Source organism: Leptosomus discolor, chromosome 27, assembly GCF_034619465.1.
Source record: "Leptosomus discolor isolate bLepDis1 chromosome 27, bLepDis1.hap2, whole genome shotgun sequence".
NCBI lineage: Eukaryota > Metazoa > Chordata > Aves > Leptosomiformes > Leptosomidae > Leptosomus > Leptosomus discolor.
Window position 1 is genome coordinate 2,490,815 of NC_141417.1, and position 16,185 is coordinate 2,506,999.

The window sequence follows — 16,185 nt, forward strand, 5'->3', positions numbered from 1 at the left end:
CCGCGGAGCCTGAAACGCAGCCGTAGAGATGCCCAAGGATGCGCTTCGGTACCCGGCTGCTGCTCGTCCTTCCCCTCCCCGGCTCCAGCCAGAGACTCTTAAATTCAATCGGCCGTTGGAAAACACGGCTGTGCCGCCGGGTGGGAAACTCCTGCTACCGAGGAGGAGGACGGTGACCGAGGAGGAGGATGGTGACCGGCCGCGCGGCTCATCCCACGGGAGGGTGGGTCGTGGTTTGTCGTGGCTCAATGCAGGCAAGGGAAATCCTCCCCCCCCCACCCCCTCCAGTACTGCCAGGATCCGGCTGTCGCACTGCAAGCATCGTGTGTCGCTGCTGGAGGGGGGGACGGGACACTTAGATTGTGGTTTTTATTATTATTATTATTATTATTATCTGCTGATGATTCCTGGGTGCGATTGTGCTCTTCCTCGTGCTGATCTGGAGGAGGGTTTATCCTCGGATGCACCGCAGCATCCTCCAGAGAGGCTCTTGCCAGGGCCCAGGCAGAAGATCTCCTCCCTCCCCTGGTTTTCCTCAAGCCCGACTACTGTAGCTGCCGCTTCCGATGCCATTTCATTTATAGTGGGGAGGGAAAACCCCTCCTGGAAGTGGCGTGGGGGTGGGAGAACCTGCCTTTGGATACACGACCTCAAATAAAGAGATGATTTATTTTATGGACATCCCGTCTCCAGCTTCCTCTGAGCTCCCACCCCTCCGTTGATTTAATTTCCCTCCCTCTTCTTGCCCTGGACACTCCCATTTGCAGCCTGAAAAATGGGGTCAAAGTCACTTCTCCAGTGAGGTGTCACATTTGGGGTGGTTCACGTTTGTGGTGGCTGTGCCAGGGCGGAGGCTTCGCTGCTGTCCCTCGCTGTGTTCCCTTCCATGCTGATAAAACAAATAAGTGACTATTTGGGGACCATTTTCCCCATGAAATCGCGTGTTTTCCTTAGAGATAAGAGCAGAAATGCAGCAGGTGCCTTTTTTCTTCCCCTATGGTTTTTTTTTTCACCCGGGTGAACTGATAATCACCGCTCCCACCAACGCTGTTTCCCTGTGACTGCTCCTTCAGCGGAGTGAAAACCTCGACGTCGCAGGTTCACCCTCCAGAACGGCCTCAGTTTCTTTTTGAAGGAGGGGGGGGCAAAAAATTAAACCATTTTGGCCAGAAATCAGGGGTTTTTATTACCAACCACCTTGGCGTTTCGTTTGCCCTCAAAATAACGCCCCACGGAGGTGGCGTCCGGTCCCTGCTCCAGTGCTGGCTGTGCTGGGTGGGGTTGTTTGGGAGGGGGTGAAGGTCTCGCCCTGCGTTTGCCTCGATTTCCCCGTCGTGGCGGCGAGGTGGGCGCAGTTTGGATAAAATTCTTGAAGGCATCGCACGAATAACCTCGCTGCCAGCCGGGGCCTCCGCAGGGCTCGAGCCCGGGAGAAACTCGTGACCGCGGTGCCCGAGAGGTGCAGAAGAGGAAGATGCAGGAGCAGGGCGTCGTCTCCCCGGGGATTCGGGCTGCCTCTCCGAAGCCGAGGCAGACGTGGGGAGCACCCAGGGGTTTCCAGCCCTGACTTTCGGGGCCGTGTGTGTTTTGGAAGAAGAACCAAGGCTGCTCGATAGGGCCGTGTCACCTGGTTTTCTTCCCGTCCCTCCTTCTCCGTCCCCATTAAAGCCGCCGGCGGCGCAGCCCCTGCCGCAGACGAAGCCTCGCCGCGGTCCGGGACGATGCTGCAGCTCGTGCTCCTCGCCGCCCTCGCCCTCTGCGGTGCGTCCTCCGCGGGAAGCCATCGGCCTCGTTGGCTGGTGACGACCCCTCGGTTGCGATTCACCCACCTCCCCGCCCGCTGTCCTCTCTCCCGCAGGGCGCTGCTCCGAGCAGGATCTCGGTGGGATGGCACGGGTGGTCGGTGGGACCGAGGCGCGCTCGCACTCCTGGCCCTCCCAGGTGGGTCCTGCCCCGGGTCAGCCGGTAAATCCCGTGGGAGTCTCATCCCGCCGGGACCGCGCGGTGACACCCGCCCCCCGTCTCGTGTCCCCCTCCCCAGATCTCCCTCCAGTATTACTCCGGCGGCAGCTGGCATCACAACTGCGGAGGGTCCCTCATCCAGAGAAACTGGGTGATGACGGCAGCCCATTGCGTGGATAGGTGAGCGGGTGCAGGGACCCCACCTTCCTCTTGTGGAAAAGCCGGTTTTCCACCAAAAAACCTTTCCAAGGAGAAATTCTGGCTGTCCCAACCCAGAGAGCAACAGTCCTTTAAGGTCTTTGCTGGGTTCTCCGTTAAGGGGTGATGTGGACCATCTCTGGGAGCACCTTCTTGCCCTGATCCTTTCCATATCAGCTCACAGGTTAAAATAATAATAATTTATGGCCTGATCTCGTGGGGGTTTTTGCCTTCCCAGAAGTAACATGATCTTGCGCGTCGTGGCCGGCGAGCACAACCTCAACAGCAACGACGGCAGCGAGCAGGTCTTCAGCCTGAGCAAGATCATCATCCACCCCTACTGGAAGACCAACAACGTCGCCGGGGGGTAACGCACTTGGGGAGGGGGATTTGGGGCGCAGCATCGCTGGGAATGGAGAGGGGGGAGGGTCCTTGCAACATCCTCTTCCTCCTCTCGCCAGCTACGACATCGCCCTGCTCCGCCTGGCCGGTTCCGCCACCCTGAACAGCTACGTGCAGCTGGCGGCCCTGCCCCAGGAGGGAGCCATCCTGTCCGACAACCACGCCTGCTACGTCACGGGCTGGGGTTACACCCGCAGTGAGTCCCGACGGGTCGCCTCGGCCCTAAATCACCCCAAAAACGTGGGAAACGTGGGAAACGGAGTAATATTTTTAAGCCCTTTGAGGAGGCACCACGCTCAGGCGGGGAGGTGCCCGGCGTTGGGTTGGTTTGGGGGCGGCTGCGGGCTCTGCTTTGGCGAGGAGGGGGGGGCTCGCCGTGTTTCTGGCCGCGGGTCTCGCAGGTCTCGGCCAGCGCGGCACTAAGCGGCGCTGGGTTGCCTGCAGCCAACGGGCAGATCTCCAGCGTCCTGCTGCAGGCGTACCTGCCCGTGGTGGGCTACCAGACCTGCTCCAGCCGCTCCTACTGGGGCTCCATCGTCAAGAGGACCATGGTCTGTGCTGGTGGTGACGGCGTCCGCTCTGGCTGCCAGGTAGAGCCGCCCCGGCACCCCGCTTCCCCCCCCTCCACCCACCCACCCAGCCTCCCCCCCCGTCAGCCCCGTTCCTCCCATCTCACACGGGTTTCTCGGGCCGGCAGGGTGATTCGGGCGGCCCCCTCCACTGCGCGGTGAACGGGCAGTACCAGGTCCACGGCGTCACCAGCTTCGTCTCCAGCCTGGGCTGCAACGTCCAGTACAAACCCACCGTCTTCACCCGCGTCTCTGCCTTCGTCTCCTGGATACAGAGGGTAAGGCGACGGCGGGGCTCGGGCGGCCGGGGGCTGAGACCTGGCACTGTCGTTGCACCGATGCGCCGGCTCTGTCCCTTCCTGGCTCAGCCGTTGCCGTTCTTCTCCTTCCAGGTGATAGCCCAGAACTGAGCCGTAGCAGGAGAAGCACCTGGTCCCCGGCGCAGGCGTTGGACATCGTCTTCCCCCACGTTTGGGTTGGAGGGGCTTAAACCCCGTAGCTGGTGTCAATAAAATTCGTTCCCCTCTCCGACACGTCGGTGGCTGCTTTGCCCCGCAGCCCGGGAATCCTTTCTCCCTCCTCCAACCCTCAGCATCCCTGTGGCCACGTCCCTCCCCTTCCTCACACCTCGGGGAAGAGCCGTGGGGAAAAACAACCGTCCCCGCGCTCCCGGGGCAGCCAGAAAGTCCTTGGGATAACAGGAAAGGGGAAAATGCTGCAAATCCCACCCATGGGCAGCGCCGCGGCTCCTTGGAGACGCAGGGGGGATCCACGGGGATCCGGTCGGGATTTTTCCCTGCCGCTACCTCCGTTTCTCTTCCAAACTCAACCTCCTCTGCCACGAGAGGGGTTGGATCCAGTGACTGTCACCGCCTCGCCCTGCGGCTCACCCTGGGGTGCCGGCTGTGCCCCAAGCCCTCCTGGCACGGGGATAAAATACCAGCACCGAAATGGCACCAAAAGCCAAATTTAAACCCAAAACCAGATGCTCGTGGAAGACTTAAGAGGCGGGTGCGGTTTCCCCGTCACCCCTCTGGCCCAGCCGTGTCGCTGGGTGCACGGGGGAGCCTTTCCGGGGTGGGAGCGCGGCGGGGGGTGCCCGGGTGCTCGGCGGATGCCGGCAGCCGCCTCGCCTCGAACTTCCTCCGCACGAGCGTCGAACCGCAGCGGGCGGCCGCGAGCAGGAGCCGAGCTGCAGCCATGGCAGAGGGCAAGAGCGGCGGAGCCGGGCTCTTCGCCAAGCAGGTCCAGAAACGGTTCAGCCGGGCGCAGGAGAAGGTACGGCGCGAGGCCCGCCCGCGACGCCCAGCCCCAAATCCCTTGGTTGATTTTACTCTTTTTTTTTTTTTTTCCCCATATGCGGCGCTGGGGCGGGGGGGGTGGCACAACGGGCACCACTCGGCACCCGTGGGTGCTCGTCGGGTGTTGATTTGGGCGCTTCTGGGTCAACGTCTTTGTCACGCCAAGGCTTTGGGCTTGGCGGCGTCTCCCCAAAGTCCCCCAAGCTGCTTTGGCAGCCACCGGGCTTCTCTAAAAGTGGAGTTTTTTCCACCCAAAATGCCTTCCGGAGGTTACGGGGTGGGGGGGGGGTGCTGCTGGCACGGGGTCCCTCGGGCTGGCTGGAGGTGACAGTCCCCGGTGGGACCCGGCGTGGGGATGGTCCCAGGAGAGCCGGCGTAGCCCGCGCCGGCCGCGCAGGAAGCGAGGGGGAAGGGCTCCGGAAGCGGGCAGAAACGGGGCGATTCTCGGCTGTTTTGAGGTGTCTCTTTCCCTTTCTCTCCCCAAAAAAGCAGGCAGCCACTCCCCCTTTGGGAGCGATGTCAAGCCCCACACACACCAAACCCTCACGCTCCCAGGTTTCCTGGCTGGGGCTTGGTGCTAAATTCAGCTCCCCTGTGGCTGTATCAGGCCGGGCCAGGCTCCGGCTGCTTCCCGGGGGGGGTCATCCTCTTCCTGGACACCCCAAAGCTCCCTCCTGCGTGGCCCTGGGCTGCGATGGTGGCTCCGAGGCTGCCTTTGGCCGTAGACCACCCTCGGCGCGGTGTCACCCGTGCCCGGCCAGGCAGCACCCAGGGCTTCACCTGCACCCATAGTCACGTGTGTGGATGTTTTGGGGTACGGAGGGCTGCACCCATAGGGTTTTGTAGGGTAGGGTGATGGGTTCGCACCCCAAAAGTCGCCGTTTCCCTCTGAACAATCAAAGCACCAAAGGATGTGCTGAAATTTTGCATCCCCCACCCAAACCCCTGCTCGGCATCGGCTCTGCCAGATCCTCAGCATCTCCCGAAAGCGGCTTCAGCCGGGGCTGACCCCGCTCCCCACCGGGAGGTAGAGCCCTGGGCAGCACCGAGTTCAGGACTGACGGCTTTTCCCTCGTCTCCATCTCTCTCCATCCCAGGTTTTGCAAAAATTGGGCAAAACGGTGGAAACCAAAGACGAGCAGTTTGAGCAAAGCGCGTACAACTTCCAGCTGCAGCAGGTCACGCCGGGGAGCGGGGAAGCAGGGGGACGGGGACACCCCTACCCCATCCCTTGGCCCCGCTGCCTCCCGGGGTCCCTCTGTCCCCGTGGAGATCGTGGGAATCCCCGCGAGCCCTCGGGGACGGCCCTGACCTGTCCCCTCGCCGCGTTGCTTTGCAGAACGAAGGCAATAAACTCTACAAAGACCTCAAGGCTTTCCTTGGCGCGGTGAAAGGTACGGCACCCCATCCCCCTAAACGTGCCGGGAAAACCCCGTGGGCACCACGGGGGAGCCAGAAGGGGGTTGAGCATCACTGCGTTTCTTCACCCGAGACATTAAATGATAATAAATAATACAATTAAGAAATAACAAACAATAATAAACAGTATTTTTGCCCCGGCCGGGCCGCAGTGATGCACGAGAGCTCCCGGAAAGTGGCCGAAACGCTGCAGGAGATTTACAGCACCGACTGGGACGGTCACGAGGAGCTGAAAGCCATCGCAGATGTGAGCCCCTTGACGTGCCCCCGCTGTCCCCAAGGGTCCCCTTCGAGCATCGCAGGGGCCGGCGAGCTGAGCCTGGGGGGTCCCTGGGGATGCAGCCCAGCACGTACGGCCGGAGGGGAGGTGGGGGGGGGGGGGGGAATGCAGGCGTTACACCCCTGTGCCCCCTTTTCCCACCTCGCAGAGCAACGACCTCCTGTGGGACGACTACGAGGCGAAGCTGGCCGACCAAGCCGTGCGGTTGATGGAGAACTACCTGGCTCAGTTTGGGGACTTTAAGGTACCCCCCGTGTGCGGTGTTGAGGGCGGGGGGGGGGGGACAGGGTGGGGGACAGATCCTGGCTCACCTTGCCCCCCCGTGCAGGAGCGCATCGCTAAGCGGGGCCGTAAGCTGGTGGACTACGACAGCGCCCGGCATCATCTGGAAGCTCTGCAAAGCGCCAAGAAAAAAGACGAGACGAAAATCGCCAAGGTCGAGCCTCCCCCGGGACCCCCGCCCGGCGCAGCCCCCCCCCGTGCCCCGGCCGTGCCGACAAAGCCACGACCCCCCCCTTCCCTCCCTGCAGGCTGAGGAAGAGTTTAATAAAGCCCAAGCGGTGTTTGAAGACCTGAACAGGGACCTTCGGGAGGAGCTGCCGGTTCTGTACGGCAGGTACCGGGGGTGTCGGGGGCTGCAGGACATCGTAGGGGCTGGGGGACATTGCAGGGCTGGGGGACATTGCAGGGCTGGGGGACATCGTGGGGCTGGGGGACATCGCAGGGGCTGGGGGACATTGCAGGGCTGGGGAACATTGCAGGGCTGGGGGACATCGTGGGGCTGGGGGACATCGCAGGGGCTGGGGGACATTGCAGGGCTGGGGGACATTGCAGGGCTGGGGGACATCATGGGGCCTTGGGGACATCGTTGGGCTGGGGGACATCATGGGGGCTGGGGGACATTGCAGGGCTGGGGGACATCGTGGGGCTGGGGGACATCGTGGGGCTGGGGGATATTGTGGGGCTGGGGGACATCAGAGGGCTGAGGGGCAGCATAGGGGCTGGGGGACATCACAGGGACTACGGGACATCATGGGTCTAGGGGACATTGCAGGGGCTGGGGGACATCGTGGGGCTAAGGGACATTGTGGGGCTGGGGGACATTGCAGGGCTGGGGGACATTGCAGGGCTGGGGGACGTCATTGGGCTGGGGGACATTATGGGGCTGGGGGACATTGCAGGGCTGGGGGACATCGTGGGGCTGGGGGATATTGTGGGGCTGGGGGACATCAGAGGGCTGAGGGGCAGCATGGGGGCTGGGGGACATCACAGGGACTACGGGACATCATGGGTCTAGGGGACATTGCAGGGGCTGGGGGACATCGTGGGGCTAAGGGACATTGTGGGGCTGGGGGACATCGGAGGGGCTGGGGACATTATGGGGCTGGGGGACATCGCAGGGGCTGGGGGACATCGCAGGGGCTGGGGACATGATGGGGCTGGGGGACATTGCAGGGCTGGGGGATATCGTGGAGCTGGGGGACATCATGGGGCTGAGTGACATTGCAGGGCTGGGGGACATATGGGGCTGGGGGACATTGTGGGGCTGCGGGACATCGCGGGGTGGGGCAGGCCCGTGGCCCCGGGTGACGACCCTGCCCAGAAGCTGATGGCACCCACAGCCCCCATTTGCCGGGGGGAGGCAGAGCAGCCCCCTCCCCACCCGAGGGGGCCCTCGAGAAAGCATCACCCGAGCAAAACGTCCCCAAAAACTGGTCACCGAGCCCCGGGACACGGGCTGGGCGCGGGCGCTGGGGGGGGGGGGGGGGGGGGGGGGGGGGCGTTTTGCCCCCCGTGGCAGGGAAGAAGTGGGGTTTTCACCCCCAAGGCCACAGCGGTGACACAGCGGTGGCCCCCGAGGGACATTGGCCACGGGTGGCTGTGGCAGCCGGGAGGTGGCAGCACCGTCGTCACAGCTGCGTGGCCCTGGGGACAGACGTCCAGGGCCACCTTGTCCTCACGCCGAGGGTGTATTCGCCGTTCCCCACCTCCGCGGGGACCCCGGAGGACGGGTGCTCACCGGCTGGGTGCTCAGCACCCCGAACCCCCCCCGCGGGGAAACGGGTCGTCACCCCCAAATCCCCCCCAACTCCCGCCGCGTTTTCCCTCCCGCAGCCGCATCGCCTGCTACGTGACCATCTTCCAGAACATCTCCAACCTCCGCGATGTCTTCTACAAGGAGATGAGCAAGGTGGGGGGCAAGGCAGCACCCCAAAACACCTCTGACCCCCCCCCCCCCCCCCAGCAGTCTCACAGCCGTCCCTGGGTGCCCCGGCTACACCGGTGCCACCCACCCACCTTGGGTCCTCGCTGCTCGTCGTTTAATTTAACGATTTAGAGCGGCTCGAGGATGGTGGTGGTGCTGCCGCAGGGTGGGTGGCACCGGGGGGGCCCCTCTGATGTGTTTCTCTTCCCCCGCCCCCCTCCCCGGTCCCCTCGCAGCTCAACCGCGACCTCTACGAGGTGATGAGCAAACTGGACAAGCAGCACTCCAGCAAAGTCTTCATCATCAAAGGCGTCCCCAGGTAAAAGAGGGGGCAAGCTCCGGCGGCGTGGGGGGCTTCAAGTGGCCCAATTCCCCCCCCCACCCCACTCCCCAAAAAGCAGAGGGGTGATGCAGCCCCCAGTCCTATAGACCTGGGATGGGTGAGCATCTCCCGACGCCGGGTGCAGGGCGCTTTGGTGGTGCTGGGTTAATTAATTGGGGTCGTTTGCCGATTGTGCCGGATGGGGAAGCACCACCTGCGAGCCAGGGCGGTGGCACCGCGGTGCCATGTGTCCCCAGGGATGACCCTCAGGGGACGGGCCGGAGCGGGGCTTAACCTCCTCTCTTCTCCCCTCCACAGCAACCGGCGCTCGCTGGTCATCTCCTCGCCCGTGAGCCCCCCGGCCATGTTCCCCTGCCCGGGGAAGGCACCGGACTGGCAGCCTGTGGTGGAAGCGGAGGCGACGCCAGGGTCCCCCGCGGTGGGCGGTGGCGCCACCGACGCCGTCTCCAACGGGGAGCTGGGTGCCACCGTCCCCGGCCCGCCGCCGGCTTCGCCCGCCAGCGGTGGGTCCCTGTCGGAGACGGCGTCGGTCTCCAGCGAGGAGGCCCCAGAGCCCGGTGCCAGCCCCGAGGCTCCGTCTGACGAGCAGGGGACATCGGTGGCAGCCGTGGAGCCGGGCGCCGACTCCCCCGGGCTCGCCAAAAGCCGGGGTCCGGAGCCGGTGGGGGCTGCCAGCGGGGCGCAGGCGGGGGCCGAGGGCATCGCCACCTCTCTGGCATCGCTGATTTTATCCGAGGCGATAGCCCAGGCCTCCGGCACCGCGCCACCGGGGCCAGAAAGCGCCGTGGCTGGGCTGGAGGTGAGCAAAGCCCCAGCCACCGCGGAGGACCCCCGTCAGCCGGACGGCAAGGCCACCAGCGGTGAGGGTCAGGCACGTCCCGGGGAGCCACCGTCCCCAACCCCGTCTGTCCCCTGCGACGCCCCCGGTCCCGCAGCAGAGGCACCGGCGTGTCCGTCCCTGGGCGGCGGGCGGGAGCCGTGCCAGCTCGGCAGTGCCACGGGCAAGCGCAGCGACTCCGAGGAGAGCGTGGAGGTGATGGATGTCAAGCCAAAGGTGGCCAAAACTCAGGTGAGAAAGGTCTGGTGCCGGGAGGGGAGGTGCCGTGGTGGGCACCGCGTCCACCCCGTGATGGCAGGGGGATGCCCGGCTTGTTCGTGGGGACGTGGGGACACGGGGCCGGGGGTTCCCTGGGGCAAATCCAGCCCGGTGTGACGCTCCTCTGCTGGCAGATGGGGCTGGAGCTGGCCCTCGAGGCGGCAGCAAGCGGCCACACCGGGGACGGCGGTTCCCCCTCCGGCTCCCCAACCGAGGTGGGCGAAGCGGCACCGCGGGGCCAGACGCCGACCTGATCCCCCCGGCCGGACTCGGTCCTTCTGGGTCCGGTTTGATCAAAGCACGAGGTCTCCGTCGCACCCGGCTCGGCGTCACCTCCGTGTCTCTCCCAGGAACAAGGCTGTCCCGGGACGCCGGAGCAGGGCACGAGCTGGGATGCCAGCCAGGACCCCCCACCAGCAGCAACCCCCTGCCAGGACCCCACCGAGACCGTCACCTCCCTCTGAGCCCAGCGCCTGGCCCAAGAAATGGGCGACTTTCGCTGCCGCCGGCGGATAACTCTGTCTCACCGTAACCGTGCCGCGCTTCCCACCCCCACCCCGTCCGAAATAAAGGCAGAAAAGGCGGCGAGAGGAGGGCGAAGGCGGCAGCGAGCGCCGAGTCTCCGTCGTGCAAAAGCCCGGCTGGGCTGGGGGGGCGCGCGGGGAGTGCCGGGGGATCCCCGTCTGCCGGTTTACGGCGGCTGAAGCCGGGTGCGGGAGGGACGTGTCGCCCTGTTTTCCCCCAGCGCCGCTGTGACTCAGGAAAAAAAGGCGTCGAGCCGGTTTCGCCGGCTCCCAGAAAACGTGCTGTCATGCCAAAAAGAAAAAAAAAAAAAAAAGCCCCAAATTTTACCCCCCCGCCGCTGCGAAATTCACCCACGGCGAAGCCAAACCCCCCCGTCGCCCATCACCGCCCCGGTGCCAGAGCTGGCGTGGCCGCCCCGATGCCCGGTGATGGGCTGGCTCCCCGGCAAGCGAGGGGTTAACGGGGGAGTTATTCCTGGGGTTTTATCGCCATTGCGGCCCAACTGGAAAGGTGAGGCAGGAAAAAGGGCAACGCCTTCGCCTGGGCGAGACTCGGAGCCGCACATGGTGCCGGCAGCCGCTCGCCCCGGCACAGCGGGCGCAGGTAAGAGCTGAGGGGGGACCCGGAGGGACGGACCCAATTCCTGGGGTGACCCCCCCCGAAAACTCGCCGTTCCCCGGGAGGTTTGGAGGGGTTGGGCTGCGTCGGGCCCGTGGATTTGGAGGGGAGGCGACGGAGCTGTGCCACGAGGGACGCCGAAGCGCGGCTGGTTTGGGGGAGAAGCCGAAACGGCGGCGGCGCTCGGCCGGGTGTTTTCCAGCTGGATTCCAGGGGGGCGGGAAGGGAAAAGGCCTGATCCTGCCTCGGCGAGAGGCAGAGAGCGGCAAACCCAGCGGGAAAGCTGAGCGGGGCGCAGGGGAGAGGAAAACACCCGGGGGGGGGAGGCGGGGGTGGAGGAGACACGGGGGCGAGCGGGAGGCAGGGACGGTTTGCTCATCCCATCCTCCATCCGCCGGCACCGGGACTGGGACTGGGACTGGACTGGGGGGGCTGCCAAGGCGCCGCCGAGCATCCCTTGACGGCGGAGCTCGTCCGGAGCGAAGCTGCGGGGTGGGGAGGGTTTCGCTGGGGGAACGGCTCTTGAGCAATTTGGCCCGAGAGCAGGAATGAGGAAGACGACGGGGTTTTCTTCTCTACAACCTCTGCGTCGCTTTCAAAAGCGCTTTGAGATCCGTACGGATCCGGCGTGCTGGGGAAGTGAGTCACCCCCGGCCCCCTCAGCCCCCCGAGGCACCCCCAGCTCCCTCAGCCTCCCGCACGGCCGCCCGGAGGCTCCCGCCCGGCGGTGGCTGGATCCCGGCCCGGCAAGGTAACGCCGAACACGCCGCGGTTTTCCGTGCGGCGGAGCGTGGGGCTCCTTCCCGGTTGGTTTGGGCGAGCTCCTTCCCGTGATCCCACGGCGGAAGCGGCGAGGGGGTGTCCGGGCAGAGCATCCCTCCCCCGGGGATGGACCTTGGGGAGCTTCGCTTTCATGACCACTGACATTGTGATGCTGAAGCAAGTTTTTCTCCCAGTTAAATCCAGTTTAAACCCTCAGTGGGCCCCAGGACTCCATTTTGCAGGTGCTGTGGGCACAAAACTGGCTTGTTTCCCACCGGCAATGCCAAATGCTCCGCAAGAAGCCCTCTCCTCGAGGAACCCGGCCTGGGCCAGCTCCCTTTCCATCAAGCAGCACCTTTTCCTCCTTTCCCTCAAACCCCAGCCTTAAGGGTTTGGGGAAATTTTACCCATTTCTTGCTGCGAAGCCACCCAAGCAGCGGCTGCTGCTCCGTGGGAAGGTTGTGGTTGGCTTTGGAAACCGTGGGAAGCTCCCCAAGGCCCAGACATCGCTGCCGGGGGAGCCTGATGAGCTTTAAAGCAAAGCTGGGTTTAATGTAAAGCTGGTTTAAAGCAAAACTGGGTTTAAAGCGAAGCTGGTTTAATGCAAACCTGGTTTAAAGCAAAACTATATTTAATGCAAAACCGGGTTTAAAGCAAAAGCTGGGTTTAGTGCAAAGCGGGTTTAAAGCAATGCTGGGTTTAAAGCAAAGCTGGATTTAAAGGAAAACCCAATTCAATGCAAAGCTGGTTTGGTGCAAAACTGGGTTTAATGCAAAGCTGGTTTAAAGCAAAACTGAGTTTAAAGCAAAACTGGGTTTAAAGCAAAGCTGGTTTAAAGCAAAACTGGGTTTAAAGCAAAGCTGGTTTAAAGCAAAGCTGGTTTAAAGCAAAGCTGGATTTAGTGAGAAGCTGGGTTTAAAGCAAAACTATATTTAATGCAAAACTGGGTTTAAAGCAAAGCTGGGTTTAAGGAGTTGGTGGCTCGTGCCAGTGTTCCTCAACAGCCAGCCTGAGCTTGAGCCCGGGGGGGAGCTGTCATGCTCGGGGGCAGCTGCTGGTGGCTTGGGGTCCCAGTCCCAGCTGGTGGGGGCGGGGGGTCCCTGACCGTGGGTGCACGCTGCTGGGAAGGGGGGGGCCGTGGTTTTCCCAAAGCCCTGCGACTCCGCAAGCCCCGGCGTTTGCCCCCAGCAGCGCTCGGAAGCCAAACCCGCTGTCGTAAGGGCTGGGGGTCACGGTGGGACAACCCGGGCAGGGCCAGACCCCCCGAAATTCCTCCCGCTTCCCAAAACCCGGGAGGTCGCCGGCAGGGTTAGCGTCACCTCATCCTCGTGAGACGCAACCCCACGGCCGCGCTCCCGGCTCCTGGCCCACGGCCACGCTCCCGCCGTTAAATTTCCTCTTTTTTTTAAAAAAAGAAAGGAAAAAAAAAAAAAGAAAAAAGGAACATTTATTTGCTCCTGACATCTAGCGGCGCGTCTCCCCGGAGCCGCTGAGTCACTTGTGCCCGAGCGCCGGAGCCATCGCAGACGGCGGTTTTGGGGGGTGACGGAGGTTGTGTCCCCCCCGGCTCGGGTAGAGCCGCCCAGGTCGCTTCAGCGGCCGCTGCTCCGGCTGCTTTTGGCAGGTGAAAGGTCACGGCCGCGGCACCGACCTGGGGTTTGTGAGGCTTTCGGGGCCGTCGCAAGCTCGCGAAGTTGGAGAGCGAACGGCAGCGTCGGTGGCTGGTGTTTGTCCCTCCACTCGCGTCGCCGCCCCGCGCGCCCCAGCCCGCTCCTCCCCATCAGCCCGAATCGAACCCCGGCTTGGATCGGCGCCGCGGCACCGCCGGCATCCCCGCACCCCGCGGCCGTGCCCTTCGGGGCGTCGCGTGTGAGTTTATCCCTTTTATTCCCTTTTTTTTTTTTTTTTCCCGTAGTTCTGAAGGAGCCCAGCCCGTCGCCGGGAAGGAGCCGATGCGATGGAAGGAGATCAGCCCCCTCGGAGCGCAGGTGAGCTCTGCCGGGACGGCTCCGCCGGGCCGGTCGTGCCGCACGACCCTCGGCGAGACCTTACTGGGCGCCACCGCGTGCCCCGTCCAGCTAAGCCTGGCTCAGGGCCGGGTCGGGACCGGCCTTGCTCACCTTCTCCTCTCTCCCGGTGTGATGAAGAAGAGCTGACAACCCCCTTCCTGAAGAAGGCTCACCCCCCACCTCTCCACGAGGACGCCAACACCGCGGTCATCGCAGGTAGGGGCTCTCCTCGCCGCATCCACCCCGTTTTCCCGAGCAGCAGCTGGGTACCGACCGCTCGGGGCTAAACCCTGCTCCCCTCTCCGCCTTCCTCCCGGCAGTTGTCATCACCCTGGTCTTCCTCACCCTCCTCACGGTCCTGGTGGTCATCATCATCTACCTGTACCGAAACAAAGGCACCTACCTCACCTACGAGCAGCCGGCGGCAGAGACCGACGTGTCGGTGCCGATGGAGGACGCGCCGTCCAAAGAGAAGGAAGAATATTTTATCTAAGCCGCCGGCTCCAGCGCACGCTGACGCACTCAGGTCCAAGTCGCCTGAATTTCCTGGAGTTGGGGATCTAAAGCTGCTTTTTTTCCTCCTTTTCCTTAATTTATTAAGCCAACCACGGCAGGAAAACTGAACAGGAGCGTGTCGGAGCTTTGCCCGGAGCAGCCCAAGGCCAGGGAGCGCTCGGCTCGGGGGAGGATGGCAGGCGCGGCCGCCCCACCGCCTCCCTTCGGCGCTTTCTAATACAGCCCAGTGCCAAACGCTTGCAGAGTCGCTGTCGGTTTTTTCCTTATCCCACCTCTGCTGAGGATGTAGGGGCGGGGTAATTAGCCCGGCTCATTTGGAGGGAAGGGAAACCAGGCTGAGGGCTGGGGGAAGTCACAGCAAGCCCCGCTGCAGCCCCCAAACCCCCGTCCCTGCCCCCCCGAGGGCTGGGGGAGGTGAGGAGCGGGTTGGCTTCGCCCGCAGGGAAGCTTCAGCAGCCACACAGCGGGAGCGACACCCGCTTTCGCTCCGCACGGCGACGGGGCGAGGGGCGGCTCCAGCCACACACACACACCACCCCCCCCCCCCCGCTCTGCTCCCTTTGAAGTTCCTCCTTTAAATCAACTCCCAAAGCAACCCCAAAAACCCCCAAACCCAAAGGAGGAACTTCACAAAACAGCAGCGAAGAGGAAATAAGGGAGGGAACCCTCCGGCTGGCGACGGGCAGGAGCCAAGGGGGTTTATTTGAGCTCTAATGAAAATTTGCTCCTTTATTCAAATTTTCAAAATAGTCTTTATTCTACTTTTTTTTTTTTTTAGTATAAAAAAATCCACAAGTTAAGTGCACCACAGTGTATACAGAGAGAGACGAAATGCTGAACTTCCTTAACAGTCAGTTGCATGGTTAAACACAACATATACAAGACACAGATTTCGATTCAACTGAAACCTCGAGATAAAATAGATTTGAATCTGGTATTTTTCTTCATAAAACAAAACCAAAACAACAACAACAACAACAAAAAACAACCCAAAACACTGAGGATCCCTGAAATATCCTTCTTAACCCTAGTAAGCCTTCATTCTACCCAAGTCATTTCTGAAGTATGCGTTACACAACCCATTAACCAAGCTAATTTGCGTGTCGATTGACAGTTGCTACACACCCGTGGCCAGATGGTAACCAGCCTCTCCGCTTGAACAACAGCCTTAAGGAGTTTTGGTGTCCAAACACCAGGTTGAGTTGAAAAAAAGAAACCAAAAGGAAAAAAAAAAAAACAAAAACCAAAACAAAACAAACCCAAAAAACCCCAAGTTTGTTTATTAAGCGTCGTTGGAAAAGCCTAGTTAGCATCGAATGAAATGTTCAACCGTGAGCTGCGCTGGGGTTCCGGCACCAAAGCATGGCTTCGATTAGATCTAATGTGCAAAGAAATCCCAAGATTACTTGGAGTGTCTAAAAAAAAAAAAAACCAAAACCCCGAAGAATCCCACGGCAGACGCCAGCTGCAGCCCCTGCCCGGAGGGAGCCGCCGGGGGAACGCTGCGAGGGCCCCGCTCGAGCGAGGACGGGGGGGGGAAAGCAGCCCCCAGGCGCCCTCCCCGCCGCGGGGAAGCCTCGAGGGTGGCCTCGCTTTTCCACCCAGCGCTTCCAGAAGGGAAACCCAGAGGGGTTGCAGCTCCGGATCGGCACAAGCGGGACGGGGAGGCGACGCCGGACGCCCTCGCCCTCCCGCCAAGCCAGGGGACAGGCGGGCGATGAAGACAAGCGCGGCACCGTTCCCGGGAAAGGAAAGGACAACAGGGCTGCTGAGCTCCCCGTCGGGTCGTGGATCCCCCTCCACCCCAACGCCGCTCCCCGCCGTGGGGAACCAGGTTCTCCTTTCGCCTCGAAGCGCCCGGCGGGGCCGGGCACCGAAGGGAGACGCCTCGCCGCGGCGCGTCTGCCCTGCAACCTGGGGTTAATATGGACTAAAGCAGTTACAGCGTGAGAAGTGCTGACGGTATGTGATGTCTCCTA

The 16,185-nt window shown here is 62.8% G+C and overlaps 3 protein-coding genes across 4 annotated transcripts; all 3 read left to right on the forward strand.

The window, feature by feature from the left end:
• Positions 1–1,721: 1,721 nt before the first annotated feature.
• CELA1 (chymotrypsin like elastase 1) lies at positions 1,722–3,541 on the forward strand. Its single transcript, XM_086478691.1, has 8 exons — positions 1,722–1,761; positions 1,859–1,941; positions 2,042–2,142; positions 2,402–2,527; positions 2,622–2,758; positions 3,007–3,152; positions 3,260–3,409; positions 3,524–3,541. Exons 1-8 carry the CDS (start codon positions 1,722–1,724, stop codon positions 3,539–3,541), a joined length of 801 nt encoding a protein of 266 aa, XP_086334817.1.
• Positions 3,542–4,321: 780 nt separating this feature from the next.
• BIN2 (bridging integrator 2) lies at positions 4,322–10,351 on the forward strand. Its single transcript, XM_086478726.1, has 13 exons — positions 4,322–4,409; positions 5,530–5,610; positions 5,772–5,826; positions 6,004–6,098; positions 6,280–6,375; positions 6,460–6,567; positions 6,662–6,747; positions 8,247–8,322; positions 8,574–8,656; positions 8,978–9,614; positions 9,687–9,749; positions 9,911–9,991; positions 10,127–10,351. The coding sequence occupies exons 1-13, from the start codon at positions 4,332–4,334 to the stop codon at positions 10,238–10,240; spliced, it is 1,653 nt and encodes a 550-aa protein (XP_086334852.1). The 5' UTR covers positions 4,322–4,331; the 3' UTR covers positions 10,241–10,351.
• A 3,287-nt stretch (positions 10,352–13,638) lies between these two features.
• Positions 13,639–14,293, forward strand: SMAGP (small cell adhesion glycoprotein). Of its 2 annotated transcripts, none has more exons than XM_086478775.1 (3): positions 13,639–13,669; positions 13,829–13,906; positions 14,011–14,293. In XM_086478775.1, the coding sequence occupies exons 1-3, from the start codon at positions 13,639–13,641 to the stop codon at positions 14,181–14,183; spliced, it is 282 nt and encodes a 93-aa protein (XP_086334901.1). In that variant the 3' UTR covers positions 14,184–14,293. The 2 variants fall into 2 exon arrangements, with proteins under 2 accessions (XP_086334901.1, XP_086334902.1); XM_086478776.1 differs by having other exon boundaries at positions 13,832–13,906.
• Positions 14,294–16,185: the final 1,892 nt, after the last annotated feature.

Bases quoted from the DNA above. Each gene is read 5' to 3' on its own strand.
- CELA1 (XM_086478691.1), top strand. From the start codon at position 1,722: ATGCTGCAGCTCGTGCTCCTCGCCGCCCTCGCCCTCTGCG. The intron at 1,762-1,858 runs GTGCGTCCTCCG...TCTCTCCCGCAG, and splicing joins CGCCGCCCTCGCCCTCTGCG to GGCGCTGCTCCGAGCAGGAT. The intron at 2,143-2,401 runs GTGAGCGGGTGC...CCTTCCCAGAAG, and splicing joins GCAGCCCATTGCGTGGATAG to TAACATGATCTTGCGCGTCG.
- BIN2 (XM_086478726.1), top strand. From the start codon at position 4,332: ATGGCAGAGGGCAAGAGCGGCGGAGCCGGGCTCTTCGCCAAGCAGGTC. The intron at 6,376-6,459 runs GTACCCCCCGTG...CCCCCCGTGCAG, and splicing joins CTCAGTTTGGGGACTTTAAG to GAGCGCATCGCTAAGCGGGG. The intron at 9,615-9,686 runs GCAGAGGCACCG...GCCACGGGCAAG, and splicing joins GCGACGCCCCCGGTCCCGCA to CGCAGCGACTCCGAGGAGAG.
- SMAGP (XM_086478775.1), top strand. From the start codon at position 13,639: ATGGAAGGAGATCAGCCCCCTCGGAGCGCAG. The intron at 13,670-13,828 runs GTGAGCTCTGCC...GGTGTGATGAAG, and splicing joins TCAGCCCCCTCGGAGCGCAG to AAGAGCTGACAACCCCCTTC. The intron at 13,907-14,010 runs GTAGGGGCTCTC...TCCTCCCGGCAG, and splicing joins CAACACCGCGGTCATCGCAG to TTGTCATCACCCTGGTCTTC.